The sequence below is a fragment of the Lepisosteus platostomus genome, chromosome 6 (assembly GCF_059453375.1).
Source record: "Lepisosteus platostomus isolate fLepPlt1 chromosome 6, fLepPlt1.hap1, whole genome shotgun sequence".
In the NCBI taxonomy this organism is placed as follows: domain Eukaryota; kingdom Metazoa; phylum Chordata; class Actinopteri; order Semionotiformes; family Lepisosteidae; genus Lepisosteus; species Lepisosteus platostomus.
Genome location: NC_142616.1, coordinates 57105883 through 57119123, shown reverse-complemented (window position 1 = coordinate 57119123; position 13241 = coordinate 57105883). Strand labels below are relative to the sequence as shown.

Genomic DNA, 13241 nt, shown 5'->3' with positions numbered 1-13241 from the left:
TATTCTGCTATATCTTGTGGCATAAATGATAAACAGATCTCCAATGTGTATTTACTTTTAGCCAGTGCCACCTTTTAGATGAAACAAATAACATTTGATCCCCAATTGTTAACCCAAATGAGGAATTCCAAGCTTTTATTCAGTTTGACCAGAAAAACGGGACCTTGCACTGCAGTGGGAGAGCTGAAGATCACAACCACACACCCCTCTCTGAGAGACGTGGGTAAAGAGCGGCCCTGTACTTCTGTAAGGCAAATGGGGGATCATGGTAGGATACAGTCTCCAAGGAGACAGGGTACGCTTCCCCTGATTTAGACATACACATGACCAATGGATGCTGTTGATGTAAATGTGTCCACTTCATTAGTTCAGTCCATTACTGATGAGTCCATTTTAACTGATGTTAAAAAAGCCTGATTTGAATAGATCTGTAATTACGGGGCTATTAGACCTCCCCTTTCCTTTAATGAAGGCTGAGTTTGAGTCGGGGTGCTGCTGCAAGGCCGAAGATGGGGCGGAGGGAGGAGGTGTGAGAACGCACAACTGGGTCAGCAAGAACTGTGCTATTTTCCGACATGGCAGGCAGAAGTGGGTGAGATTAGGGTCTGATCTTTTCCTGAACTTTTGTGCTAAAAGTCCATCAATCAGTAAAGGAAATAAATACTGTACATTTAGAGAAAGAACGCAGCAGGTGGCAGTTAATTGCAAACCTCCCAACGCAGACGCTAGAGTTGTGGAGCGTTCCAAATTGTGCCACGTGGTGTGATATATAATTGAAACCCTACCCATAAAAGTAGCTTAAACCCCAGAGGAAATCCATCCCCTGGACCCCAGTATTTTTTGTAGGGGTGCTAAGATGCAGGCCTTTGTGCAGTTCTTGAATATCCACCCAATTTCTAACCGCTTTATCCAATACAAGGCCGCGGGGGAACTGGAGCCTAACCTGGCAAGCACCAGGCACAAGGCAGGATACTCTCTGGACAGTACACCAGTCCATCGCAGTGCACACACACACAGGCACACTCACGACAGGGTCAATTTTCCCAAAAAAAAAATTAACCTGCCAGCATGATTTTGGACTGTGAGAGGAAACGGAGCACCCAGAGGCAACCAAACACAAACATGGGGAGAACATACAAACTTCACGTACTGTAGGTAGCGATATTTGGACATTGAACACTTCAGCTCTTTGAGGCAGCTATGGTAAATATGAACTTTTATTTTTTCCATAAATACTTCACATCAACATTTTCAGGGATTGGTGAGGGAAGCTGTAAGTAGACTTTCCTTTCTTTGCTTTCTTTATTGTTTAGTTATTTTAATTCTGTTTATTAATTTCAACTTTTTAAAGGAACACATCTGAAGCACACTGTATAATCTTTGACGAGTAGTTTGGAAACCAGTATATTCCCCTTTTTTACTTCCTCATAGGACTCACGTGGAGCCTCTCTAGAAATCTCTTTTAAAGAACAAACAAAGAAATATTTATTTTAAGAACTTAGTGATAAAAAAATAATAAAACGTATTTGTTTTAGGAAAAAAAAGACTGCAGGCAGTTCCTATTTTGGAATGGGGCTGATCTAAAAAATAACATGTTGGAGGTTCCCCATTGTGATACTCAAACACAGTACAGTGCCAAAGAAAATAAAAGGCATTTTACAATCAAACAAGAAATGACTATGAGCCGCATTATATCAAGATATGATAGCTACTGTATGTCAGAATACAATGCTAATTCCAAAGAAAGTTAATTAATCAGGTTCTGAAATTCTGCTAGTTCACTCTTGAATCCATTTACAAAAACTGTATAACTGCTGACCATTTTTCTGTTTGCAAAAACACTGGAAAACCCTATATATTTTTTAATTGTTACCTGGAATATGCAAATTTACAAGAATCACGCACAGAGCTGTACACCTAGAGCAGTGTACTTACTGTGACAGGAAGTTGTCTCTCATTGGAGCTCAGGGATCCGTTGATGGTGCAGTGGAACAGTTGATCATTGTTGAAGCTGATGTCACATGGAATGGGGCCAATCATTACTTTGTATTCTTCTAGACTAAGTCCCAGGTTGTTTGGCTCTTTCTGAAAAAGTCAGAACAATAATAAACACATTTTTTTCTGAACCTTCTTGACTCCCATTTGACTAATATGTCATTCTTACTGTTTTAAGTCACAATTGTTTATAAGAGTTTGCTTTGTTCGTAAGTCCATAGGAAGTCCCAGGGGTTTTAACTTGTTTTGTTCCCCTGAATGTTTTTTTTGTGTGCAAACAGCTAGAGCAATGTTTAACAACTATGTTGCTGAGGGACCATGGTGTCTTCTGTTTTTTGTTACAGATAAGTTTTTCATTTCAGTTTTTTTATTTGAGGAATTTGTTCTCAGCTCTCACGTGGCTGAATAGAATTTGTAACTGGTAAGTACCCTGTAATCATTTCTGAGTTTCACAATCCCTGTCATTCAGCAGCGTTACCTAAGAGCTATAACCATTGGACCTCCACAGAATGGTTTGATAAATGTTTACTCTGTTTTGTGTCACTTCATTATGAATGGATCACCTACTGAATGCTGTTTGGTCAGAAATAAGGAACTGTTGAAGATAAATGTGCAGGTTGTACAGGACGTGAAACATCTGTCTAACTCAGTGTGGAGTGGTCAGACAATTAATTCAGGCAACAGGTGTTTTAGAATGGCTTGATATCACATAGAAATTCTGAGCCAGTCTAAGTAAAAAAAAAGGAGACCAAGGGTGAGTTAGGTGGGACGCTAAAAATAAAAAAATGTGCAAACCCTGCATGTGGCAAACAGGCTGTTTATTCTGGAATAATTTCCCATTGCTGACTGAACTTCTGGCCCTGACCAATCCCAGGATACAAACCCTCCGTCTCTGTCAACAAATGTTTCCTTAATGTCTATAAAATAACACCTGTCTTCCTCACCAAACCCAGTGCGTCCGATTACTGAACTAAGAGTTTCTTAAGATCTAAGGAAAAAAACAAGTTGGTTTTATTTGCTAGACCTGCATTTTATTTTCTACAAGTCTGTTCTATTTCCACATCAGTTTAACCAAAAAGCTGACTTGGATGAAGTAGCTAGAATTGTTTTTTTACATTTTGTTTACATAAAAAGGCCTAAACCTACAGTAGGTCAGCCCAGACCTCACACATACATTATGAGAACATACCTTAGTATTTAGGTTAATATTTGTGGTCCTGGCCTTTTAACTTAAGCATGACAACATCCCTGCCCATTGCTGACAGCATTCAGGCTTTGAAGCCAAAACCTTCATTTTTGAAGAAATTGCTTGTAAAAGCAATTTTAAAATGAAATGAACATGGGTGGTCAGTGTCCTTCTGGCAGAGTGACAAAAAAACAGAGCTGACATGTTTACCAGTCAATGAGGGGACAAAACCTGAGAAAATGTCCCCATGAAGATAGAACCAATTTGAGGATGTTCCCACAATGTACTCGACTTTGCCCATAAACCTAATGGTATCTTCCTTTAAATCTAAAATTGCCTAAATGATATGTCTTTTGGTCTGCTCTCATCCTGTGTCGAGTTCCATTTCTAAGGGGTACGGGTCAGGAAATAAAAATAAAATGAGAGTCAATGGGATTTCCCCAGCAGACAGGAAAACAAACTTTTCTTGTGCTTTAGTGGTGGGGGAAGGTGGTGCTGATTTTAGCATGACTACAAAACCAACTGTATGAACCCTTTTTTTCCAAAGTGTCCCATATTCATTTAATACATGGACATGATGTGTTGGATATATTATGCAAATTTAATTCTGTTACATAATAATGAAATATATATGTGTAAATATATTCTATATATTTAGCTAAAACAACTGAAATCACATATATCCAAGACTTACCACCTACTGTATAAACCACACACATGCTGAAATGCAAACTGCACAGTGCTGTACTTAAAGACACAAGGCAAGTAACTAAGAATTTGTACCTCGTTTTTAAGTGAAATCATTTTTTTTACTGGTTGCAAACATGAAATTCCCAACTCAAGATGATCCATGTAAATTGATTTTGGGGTGTTCTTTGATTTTGGGGTTTAACTGAGAAGAATTAAAAATGCAACAAATAAACTCTGCAAGCCATAGCATTTTTATAGTGTTGCATTTTCAGTGATTTCTTGGATGTTTATTAAAAAGGCTCAATTTTCTGAGAAAAGTGAGGGATGAGAGAGCCTTTAACAAACCTGGGCTTGAGAAGCACTCGAAAAAGGACTCCTGCCAAGCACAAGGTCTTCACGTGCCAGTTCTGGCTTGTGTGCTGCTGGGGCAGAGACTGCCAACAAACATGACTTCAATCGAGATATTGTTCTTATCAAAGACACATGGGAGTGATCCTTTTTTATTTAGCAGAGCTAGATATGCTGAACTGTTTGGATATTGCTTGCAAACTAGGAAGGCTCTGTCATTTTTTATTTTCAAACTGCCTCTGAGAAACTGTTACACCAACTGTTGCCATTCTCAAACAGGATAGCATTTTCAGCAAAATGGCGTGTTCTACTAACCCTGATTGTATACCACAGAAGACAGGAAAGTATTCAAAGTCTGATATTCTGCATTCTACATTGCCCTACAGTGAAAACTATTAAGTATTGGGGGGTGGGGGGTGGAAAAGCAAAGCTACTGTGAAAATGAAAGCAAAGATAATTCTAATTAGAATCATTGCAGAGCGAAACTACCAGAGGAGAAAGGCGTTGACAAAGACCTGGTTGTCCAAGGAAGAAAACAGACGTTGATAACAGAAAAACCATTAGACCTATGATGAAAAACCCTAAAACAACAGCCAAAAAGTTTTCTGTTAATCTCCAGAGTGCAGGGGTGAAAGTATTTTAGTTTAGTAAAGACAGCAGACTTCAACAGGAGAATTACAAGGGCTACACAGCAAAATGCAAATCTCTTATCAGCACTAAAGACAACGAGTCAAATCTGAATTTGTTAAGAAGTACAAAGAAGAGCCACAACAGTTGTGGAGCAAAGTTTTGTGGACAGAGGATACAAAGATAAACCTCTACCTAAGTCATGGAAAAGCAAAACGAAGGAGGAAGAGGAACTACTTCATCTGTGAAGTATTGTAGAGGTAGTAGCATAGTTTGGGCAGGCATGATTGCCTCTGGAAGGGGCTCACTATTGATGATATAACTGATAATGGTAGCAGCAGAATGAATTATGACATCTACAGAAATGTTGTCTCCCCATGACCAAAGTAATGTTGTCCAACTCATTGAGCAGCCATTCACCCTGCAGCAAGACATGACCCCAAAAATACTGCACACCTATCCAAGGGGCTCATCGGAAATAACAAGCATAAGAAGTGGAAACTTTGAAGCTGGCCCATCTATCCCCTCTTCTGAATCGTATTAACCATGCATTTTACTTGTTGAAGAGGAAGCTAAAGTAAGAAAATCCCACTTTTGTGACAAGGTGGCAGCCCAGGACATTTTGGAGAATGAGCTGCTGCTCTCAGTCACCTGACCAGTAACTGCAGGACAGCTGGTCAGGTAATAGTTTAAAAAAATAATGGTATTTTTGTGAAGAGTATCAAGAAGAGAGTATCGAACTGCCGTTTGGTTTTAATACCAGTGGGCTTCCTGGCTGCTCAACAGGACAGTTAAGATAGTCAGGAGCTCAAAAAGGCTTTTATTTTCTTTTGGTTTGCTTGGTGGCTGTTTTTCTCCTGCACCGTAAATAAAGAGAACAACTTTTTTAACATTATGGCTGTGTTAGTGTATCTTCTGCCCTGGTCCCACCTTTTTCAAAAATCCGTTACAACATGCCCAGTGGAGTGTCACACCTCAAACAAGCAACAAAAGAACGTGACTGCAGCTAAGACTTGGATGTTTAACAAGGCTCACTTTTCTGAGAAAAGCACTCGAAAAAAGGACTCCTGCCAAAAACAAGGTCTTCATGTGCCAGTTCTGGCTTGTGTGCTGCTGGGGCAGAGACCGCCGACAAACATGACTTCAGTCGAGATATTGTTCTTATCAAAGACACATGGGAGTGATCCTTTTTTATTTAGCAGCGCTAGATATGCTGAACTGTTTGTATACAGCTTGCAAACTAGGAAGGTTCTGTCATTTTTTATCTTCAAACTGCCTCTGTGAAACTGTTACTCCAACTGTTGCCATTCTCAAGCAGGATAGCATTTTCAGCATTTCAGCATTGTAGCAAAGACTAGGCAAAGCATCTAAAAAGGAACATATTAAGAGTCAGGTAATGTTGATGGGTCACAGATTTGAAGAAGTCATTGCACGTAAGGGGTACGTGACCAAAAACCTTTTACTTTAGTTTAATTTACTTTAGGTTCATTAGTCCCAATACTTATGTGGGCCTGAAATTGTTAAAACAGTGTTTAACATGTATGCTTAAAAATATCCCAAAATAAATGGTGATATTCTGTACTTTTTAATTTTATTTGTCTTTGGATCTGAAATACAAATTTCAGTATTACACAGCAAAAATGACAAGGTTAATTTCACTGTCTCAATACTTATGCATTTCACTGTAACACACTGTCTCATCTGAGGGCAGAAAATATATTTCTTAATTATAGGAGAGACTCACATTGATGATCAGGGTAAGGGGTTCTCCCGGATGGTGTTTGATCAGTCTCTCCTTGCTGGCGGTGTGGAACTGAGGGTCCCCCAGATATTCCAGGGAAAAGAGGCCGCTGTGAGGCTCGTCCTCATCCTCCAGCCCATAGGGAGCAGCAGGACTTTCCCGTGTGTACAGGACACCGTTCAGATAAAACTCCACTGTAGCTTTCATAGGATGCAGAGCTGGTGGGGACTGGCAGCTGATAATGTAGTTTGTATGAACGTAGCATTGCTGAAAGGAACATTCACAGTTACATTACAAAATGACTTCCTCCTGGGATCCAGAATATCCCAAGGGGTATAAAAACTCTAACCTAAGCAACCCTGTTCTGCTAGTAGTCACTAACATACTCCTGGCCACCAACATACCAACCTGTCAGCCAACATTAAATATTGTATACTACCCTTTGCTAGGATCCCGAGGTATAGTTTCATACATTTTAACAGATATACAAATAGCAGGAAATTCAGTTAAGTATCTGAAGAATGTCAAGATATTTAAACCGGGTAGCATATTTAGTATAAGTGTTCTGACTTATAATGATAGTAATCAGAAGCACAGACATCACACTTACAGCTTGCTCTCTGCTTTCTTTGACCTCCATAGTGACATTCTGTACGAGATTGAAACCATGTCCCATCACTGTGATTCTTCTTCCTCCACTGATAAAAAACAGACAATTTGAATAGCAATTCAAAGCCATGGAGGAGACACTCAAGAAAACAATTCCCCATACTGCATATATCATTAACTCACAGTTTGAAAGCTTAAGAGGCTTTTAGTTTGACAACTTGTTTAAAATTCTCTAAAAGAATCTTAAGATCTAATGGATGCTTTGAAGATAGATTCACTACTATATATCATTATGGGGCATTTTCAGAAAATAGTTAACGTAATAGATTACACTTTAAAGGCAGGTCTACAATTCAATATTGTCATTTCTTATTTATCTGGTAATATGAAGAGTTAGTTTGCATTTCCCTGAAAACCTGCAGCTGGTGGTGGAGAAAGGTGATTACAGTATACCCTTGGTATACAGTATAATATACTACTTAGTCTGTTATTGTGAGGACAGTCCTGTATTTCTGATTTTACAGACATAATTGCCCTTCAGCAGACTTTGTCTGTTAAATCTGAAGTCTAGTCCTTTAAACTGAGGGTTTACTGTATTGTCATTAGTACATTATAATGCTTCTGAAGAGGTACTGCACCTGAGATGGCTTGTTCCTGGCCTGATGGCCGCTATGTCAGGGTTTTTCTCATAGGTGTACTGGGTGACCCACTTTGAGTTTTGACAAGGGGTTTCCTCAAACTCAACGCACACCTGGACAGCCTCGGTCTTGGAGTGCTTTGCTGCAGGCATGGTGCATTTAATAGTGTCCTCTGTTCGTCTGTGAGGGCAGAGAGAAAGAAGGAATCATCATCAAAGCTCAAAAGTACCTGGATGGCAGACCTCCAGGGGAAGCTAAGGCTGCTGCTAGAAGAGTCTGTGTAGGTCTGTGAAGCCACCATCCTTCAAATGAGATGTAAAACCAAGGTCCTGACTTTTTAAGGCCATTAAAAATCCAAGGGCATTTCTCGAAAAGAGAAGGGGTGTTACCCTAGTGTCCTGGCCAAATTTCCTCCTGGCCATTACCAATCATGGCCTCCTAATAATCCCTTTCTCTGAATTGACTTCATTACTCTGCTCTCCTTCCCACTGACAGCTGATGTGTGGTGAGCGTACTCCTACGTCTGAGTACGAGCGTACTCGGGGCTACATATCGGTGGTGGTGGAGGGGAGTCCCCATTACCTGTAAAGTGCTTTGAGTGGAGTGTCCAGAAAAAAATGCTATATATTATTCAAATTATTATTGAAAGCAATTCCTAAACAGGTTGATAATGACCTAGTAAAATCGCAAAGTGTGAAATAGTGTAAATCTGCTGCACACTCTGGAATGCTGCATGCCTGGAAAGGAGAGAAAAACTTACATCAGGTCAGTGCATTCCTGAGTCCCGTTGACCTTCACTCTCACCCTCGTGCCAACTCCCAGGTGTCTCCCACTGATGGTGACTTTGGTTCCCCCAGCCCTGGAGCCGTTTTTCGGCTCAATAGAGAAAACCTCCGGCACCTGAAGAAAAAAAGAGGCTGATAAACCACCTTTCGGATTGAAGGAGCACAATCTCTCACTCATGTTCTGCTAGTGCACTACTCCAAACCCAGATGAACGCAGACACTTGACTTTTAAAAGAGAAGAAATGTGTATATGTTCCCCGCGTAAGACAAAATGCTTCTCAGCCGCCATCATCTTCAGTAATTTGTCCAATAAACTTTTGCTTTGCTAAAAAATTACATTCAGATATTTTATACACATATCCACGTTCCCCAGGTGGTGATACAGTATAAATATGAATCAAAGTGATTCACGTTGTGTGCACAACATATCAGGCGGTGTTTTCGGATGAGAAATGTATGGCGTTGCATGCTGTCTTATTCCTGATTGCATTTCAAAACCCAGAGCCTTGGTGACTTGACAAATATCTGGTATGGCCCATGGCCAAGCCAGTCTGGTGTTTTGTGGCAGCCTGAAATGTAGTACTTTTCACTGGCCTCAAGTATACCTCCCTTTTAATTCTCTATAACAAAAGACAGGCCTGTTCTCAACTGTCCTGCACATTTCTTATTCCCCAAGACAGGATTCACTTCCTCATGGGGAAGGGGGGGTCTGTCAGGGGCTATTGTCTGAGACATGGTCACTGCGTGACGCGTGTTTATTGTGGCAGATGTTTCCTGGGGAGAAAAAAACTTGGTCGGAGATAAACAGCACATTTCCTTCTCGTCTATGAGCGCCACATTTTAATCTTGGTAAATCCGCAGGGGAAGTTAATTTAGATTGCAGCTATAGTATCTGAATGATACCTCCCCATATTCACCTCTTTTTTTGGATCTTATTTCAAAGAAAACTTGCCAAAAGAAATGTTTGTTGAGCATTTGTGTAAAAAGCAATTGTGTTTCATTGATAACATCCACCCTACAGGTACTGTACACTTTTGTACTTAGCAGGTTAGTGTTCTGCTTCTTCTCTACTATCTTAGCAAAGTGTCCAAAGGTCACTTTCATCTACAACTGTGATGAAGATGGTAAAATTGATTATGCTTCCTTTAATGCTCTCTTTTTGTGATTTGTATGGAGAGTTACCATTGAAGGGATCAGTTCTGAGAAGGAAACTCTCATTCATATCGAGAAATCTTCGGCCCTTCTGAGTTGGAAAGGTGCAAGAAGCTTGAAGTAATTTCAAGCTCAGATAAATCTAAAAAATCCATGAAAAATGAAATTATGGCTTCAAAAGACAGACAACTTTTTAGCTCAATATTTCAAAGGAAGAAATGACTCATCTTAATGGTTTACATATTTTAATGGGAGCTCCCTTCACAGTGGGCCCAGTGTTTTGTTTGTCTTGTGATGAAATAAAAAAAGAATATCCAGCTGAATTTTATTCGTGCAGTGTTCAAAATACAGAGTGAACAGATCACTTTATTTATTTCATCCTATTCGCAGAGCTGCTCAAACATGTACGGGGTCAGTACCATTGAAACAGTTAAAGACTTTTTTCACCACACCCATGAACATGTCAGTTGAGAATTTTAGAGACTCAGTGATTTGAAATCATTATACAGTATGGTTTAGTCATGTTTGGTCTCTGCCACTGTATTCACAGGCATAACCCTGTGAAATATGAATAACTGAGCAGTGAAATGTCTGGAGTTCCTAGAAAAACATATTAAAAACAGTAAAGAACTATTAGCTGCAACAATGCAGAAATTCAGAATAAATGTCGTTAAGGCTTTATATAACACACATTCAAAGAACTCCAAAGATTTGCACTTTTGGAAGTTAAAAGAAAATCATTTAAAATGACGTCTAATAACATTTGTGCACAAAGTGACAAGTTCCTTCTTATGGGACCTCTATGTGCAGGTTTTGTGCTCTAAAGTTTACAAAAGAAAAATAAGACTCACCAAATATTTAAATAATTTCTGGGACCTCCCCACCGACTGACTCACATTCACAGTCACCATATCTGAGAAGGCTGACGCTGAGCTCCCAGTCTTACAGACAATTCTACACATAGTCAGACAGAAAGAAGAACAGTTATTTGGCCATTTTTAGTTTAAGTTAAGTTAAGACAAATGTGTGCACATGTGTTACTGGGCAGACCTTCAGACAAGTTTCTTGACAAATGGCACATTAAAAAATATCTCTTTTTAGCACAATTTTGACAAATATTGTTCCTTCAGTAGATTAAATCTGGGGTTCATTTTACTCAGAGATTGTAAACACAACATAAAGGGAAATACAGTCAAAGGGCATGAGCCCCCAAAATCATAGTTTGCAGCCAAGCATCCCAGAGATGCCAACAGGAATGCAATAGTGAAGCTATTGGTCAGCAAGTGTATTAACCTGTACTGCAGAAAATGATGTCTTAAAAACAGTTATAGGTCACTTTATTTCTTAGTGTATTCTCTTGTCCTTGTTTTTTCATCTTTTCAAATAGGTTCTTTTTTGTGTGCCATAGTTTTCTTTCTGATGGGTGTTTTGCTATCCCTCCACTTGTAAAAAGGCCTGTTTTTATAGTTAAAATACTGCTATCAATAGCACTCTTGTTTATACTGTATATTGCTTGCATATTTAGTGAAGACAGTGAACAGAGAAGCCAAAAGGAGGAGAAAGCATCTACAGAACTTAGAATCTACCGGAAGAATTGGAAGGGGAGAGGCATGCTTTCTTACTACAGTGTGAACACAATTTTCTTTTGGATAGCAGGTTATTTCCTTCATTTAAAGTTTGGTGATAAAGAATCACCGCCAAACTGTTGTGATTTCAATGTGTCAGAACATTTCCTACTTAACACATGCTGTTGTGTCTAACAGTAACAGAAGGAGAATCTCCATATTAACACTTACTAGACCGTTATACTGCAGTCTTCAGTCTGTGACAAAACTATACACCTGGTTTGAATAAAGTTGCTGAAATTGGTATCTCTGAGTCACAGGTTTGTGTACACTTTCTGTGCAGGACTGTAGTCAAAACAGTATTGTTTTGGGATAAATTTAGAGGACACGGTCCTCCTGAAAAAGAACCACTATAAAGAAAATACATGCCCCTTGAGCTTTGAAATGGGATCTAGCTGTCCTTCATAATCACTTACTTCTCTGAAACAATGTATTGGCTCTGGATAGGGAGACAGTGCACATGTCTGATAGAAACCACGATGTCAGTAAACCTGCGACCCAAGTTCCTTCCTCGTATTGTGAGCAGGGTGCCCCCCTCCAGCGGCCCACTGAGAGGCTCGATCTGCAAGAGAAGGGAGAGAAAGGAGCTGACAGGAAGCCTGGAATGTGCAGAACTAGGTCAGGGGGAAACTTCGCTTCGCAGAGCTGACCACAGAGGCCCAGCTGAAACAGCAAGTTCTGGGATTGCAGCACACTCCTTCAGGACAGGCTGCCTCCAGCACGCTGGCTTTTATTTTTAGTTTGCAGCACAAAAAAAAACAAAAACAATAGCAACAGCAAGAAAGTATCACGCAACAGTAATCTCAGAAGAAAATGCAGACCCTACTGGTGGCCTCTCTGTAATATACAGTATCTTGAAAAAATTAAGAAGAATTCAATAAATAATTTCTTATTGCACCAAGGCACAATGGCATTCTGCCTCACTGCTCTTGGGTTCTGGGCTTGATTGTGGACTTCTGTATAGAGTTTGAATATTATTCCCCATGCTCTCTGGGTACTCTGGTTTCAATAGTGTCTCTGATTTGTCCCTGCGTGAGTGTGCGATTTACTGGCATCGAAACAGGGTGTAATTTGCCTTGCCGCCACTGTTTCCATCTTAGGTTATAGGCAGTATTATGGTTACAGTCAGTAGTTTTGTTTTTGGTCAGTATTATGGATATAGTTAATGCTATGGTTATAGTCAGTATTATGCTTATACTTGATTTTTACTCTGGTCATAGTTAATATTATGGTTATGGTCAGTACAATGGTTACGGTCAGTACTATTGTTATAGTCACTGCGTTGGTTATGGTTAGTACTATGGTTATACTTGATATTTACTCTGGTCATAGTTAATATTATGTTTATGGTCCTATGGTCACAATCACTACTATGGTTATGGTGAGTACTATGGTTACAGCCAGTACTATAGTTATGGCTAGTACTGTGGTCATAGTCAGTACTATGGTTATGGTCATTACTGTGGTTTTGGTCAGTACTATGGTTACTTTAACAGAAAATTGACAGTGATGAAAATGTAAAACATCTCTATGGAATAAGAACCCCTGTTCACCACCTCAAACAGAAGTCTTGCTCAAATAATTATTTCTTTGATATTAATTGCAGCTCATCTAGCTGTGTTCCCTACTAACCTTCACAGTTCCATTATTAGATTAAAAAGATTCACTTCTTTTCATTGACATCTCATTTCAGTTTCATAATTTTTATTTGCAGTTTGTGCTACTGTCACTCACAAAACTGTTCAGTTTGAGCTTTTAATGTCTTAAATTACTCACTTAAAAATGTGTACCGTATACATCACTTTTAATTAAACAAAATGGGACATCCTTGGAAGAGAAAAAGAG

The 13241-nt window shown here is 39.4% G+C and overlaps 1 protein-coding gene across 1 annotated transcript in view; it reads right to left on the bottom strand.

The window, feature by feature from the left end:
* The window catches only part of plxnd1 (plexin D1), a 59490-nt gene that overhangs the window by 16487 nt on the left and 29762 nt on the right, over nucleotides 1-13241 (bottom strand). Inside the window, exons 13-19 of the mRNA XM_088636491.1 lie at nucleotides 11813-11958; nucleotides 10623-10725; nucleotides 8595-8734; nucleotides 7835-8014; nucleotides 7198-7285; nucleotides 6591-6854; nucleotides 1936-2085 (exon numbers count right to left, since the gene is read on the bottom strand). Coding sequence (XP_088492617.1) covers nucleotides 1936-2085; nucleotides 6591-6854; nucleotides 7198-7285; nucleotides 7835-8014; nucleotides 8595-8734; nucleotides 10623-10725; nucleotides 11813-11958 — 1071 coding nt within the window. The remainder of the gene's footprint in view (nucleotides 1-1935; nucleotides 2086-6590; nucleotides 6855-7197; nucleotides 7286-7834; nucleotides 8015-8594; nucleotides 8735-10622; nucleotides 10726-11812; nucleotides 11959-13241) is intronic.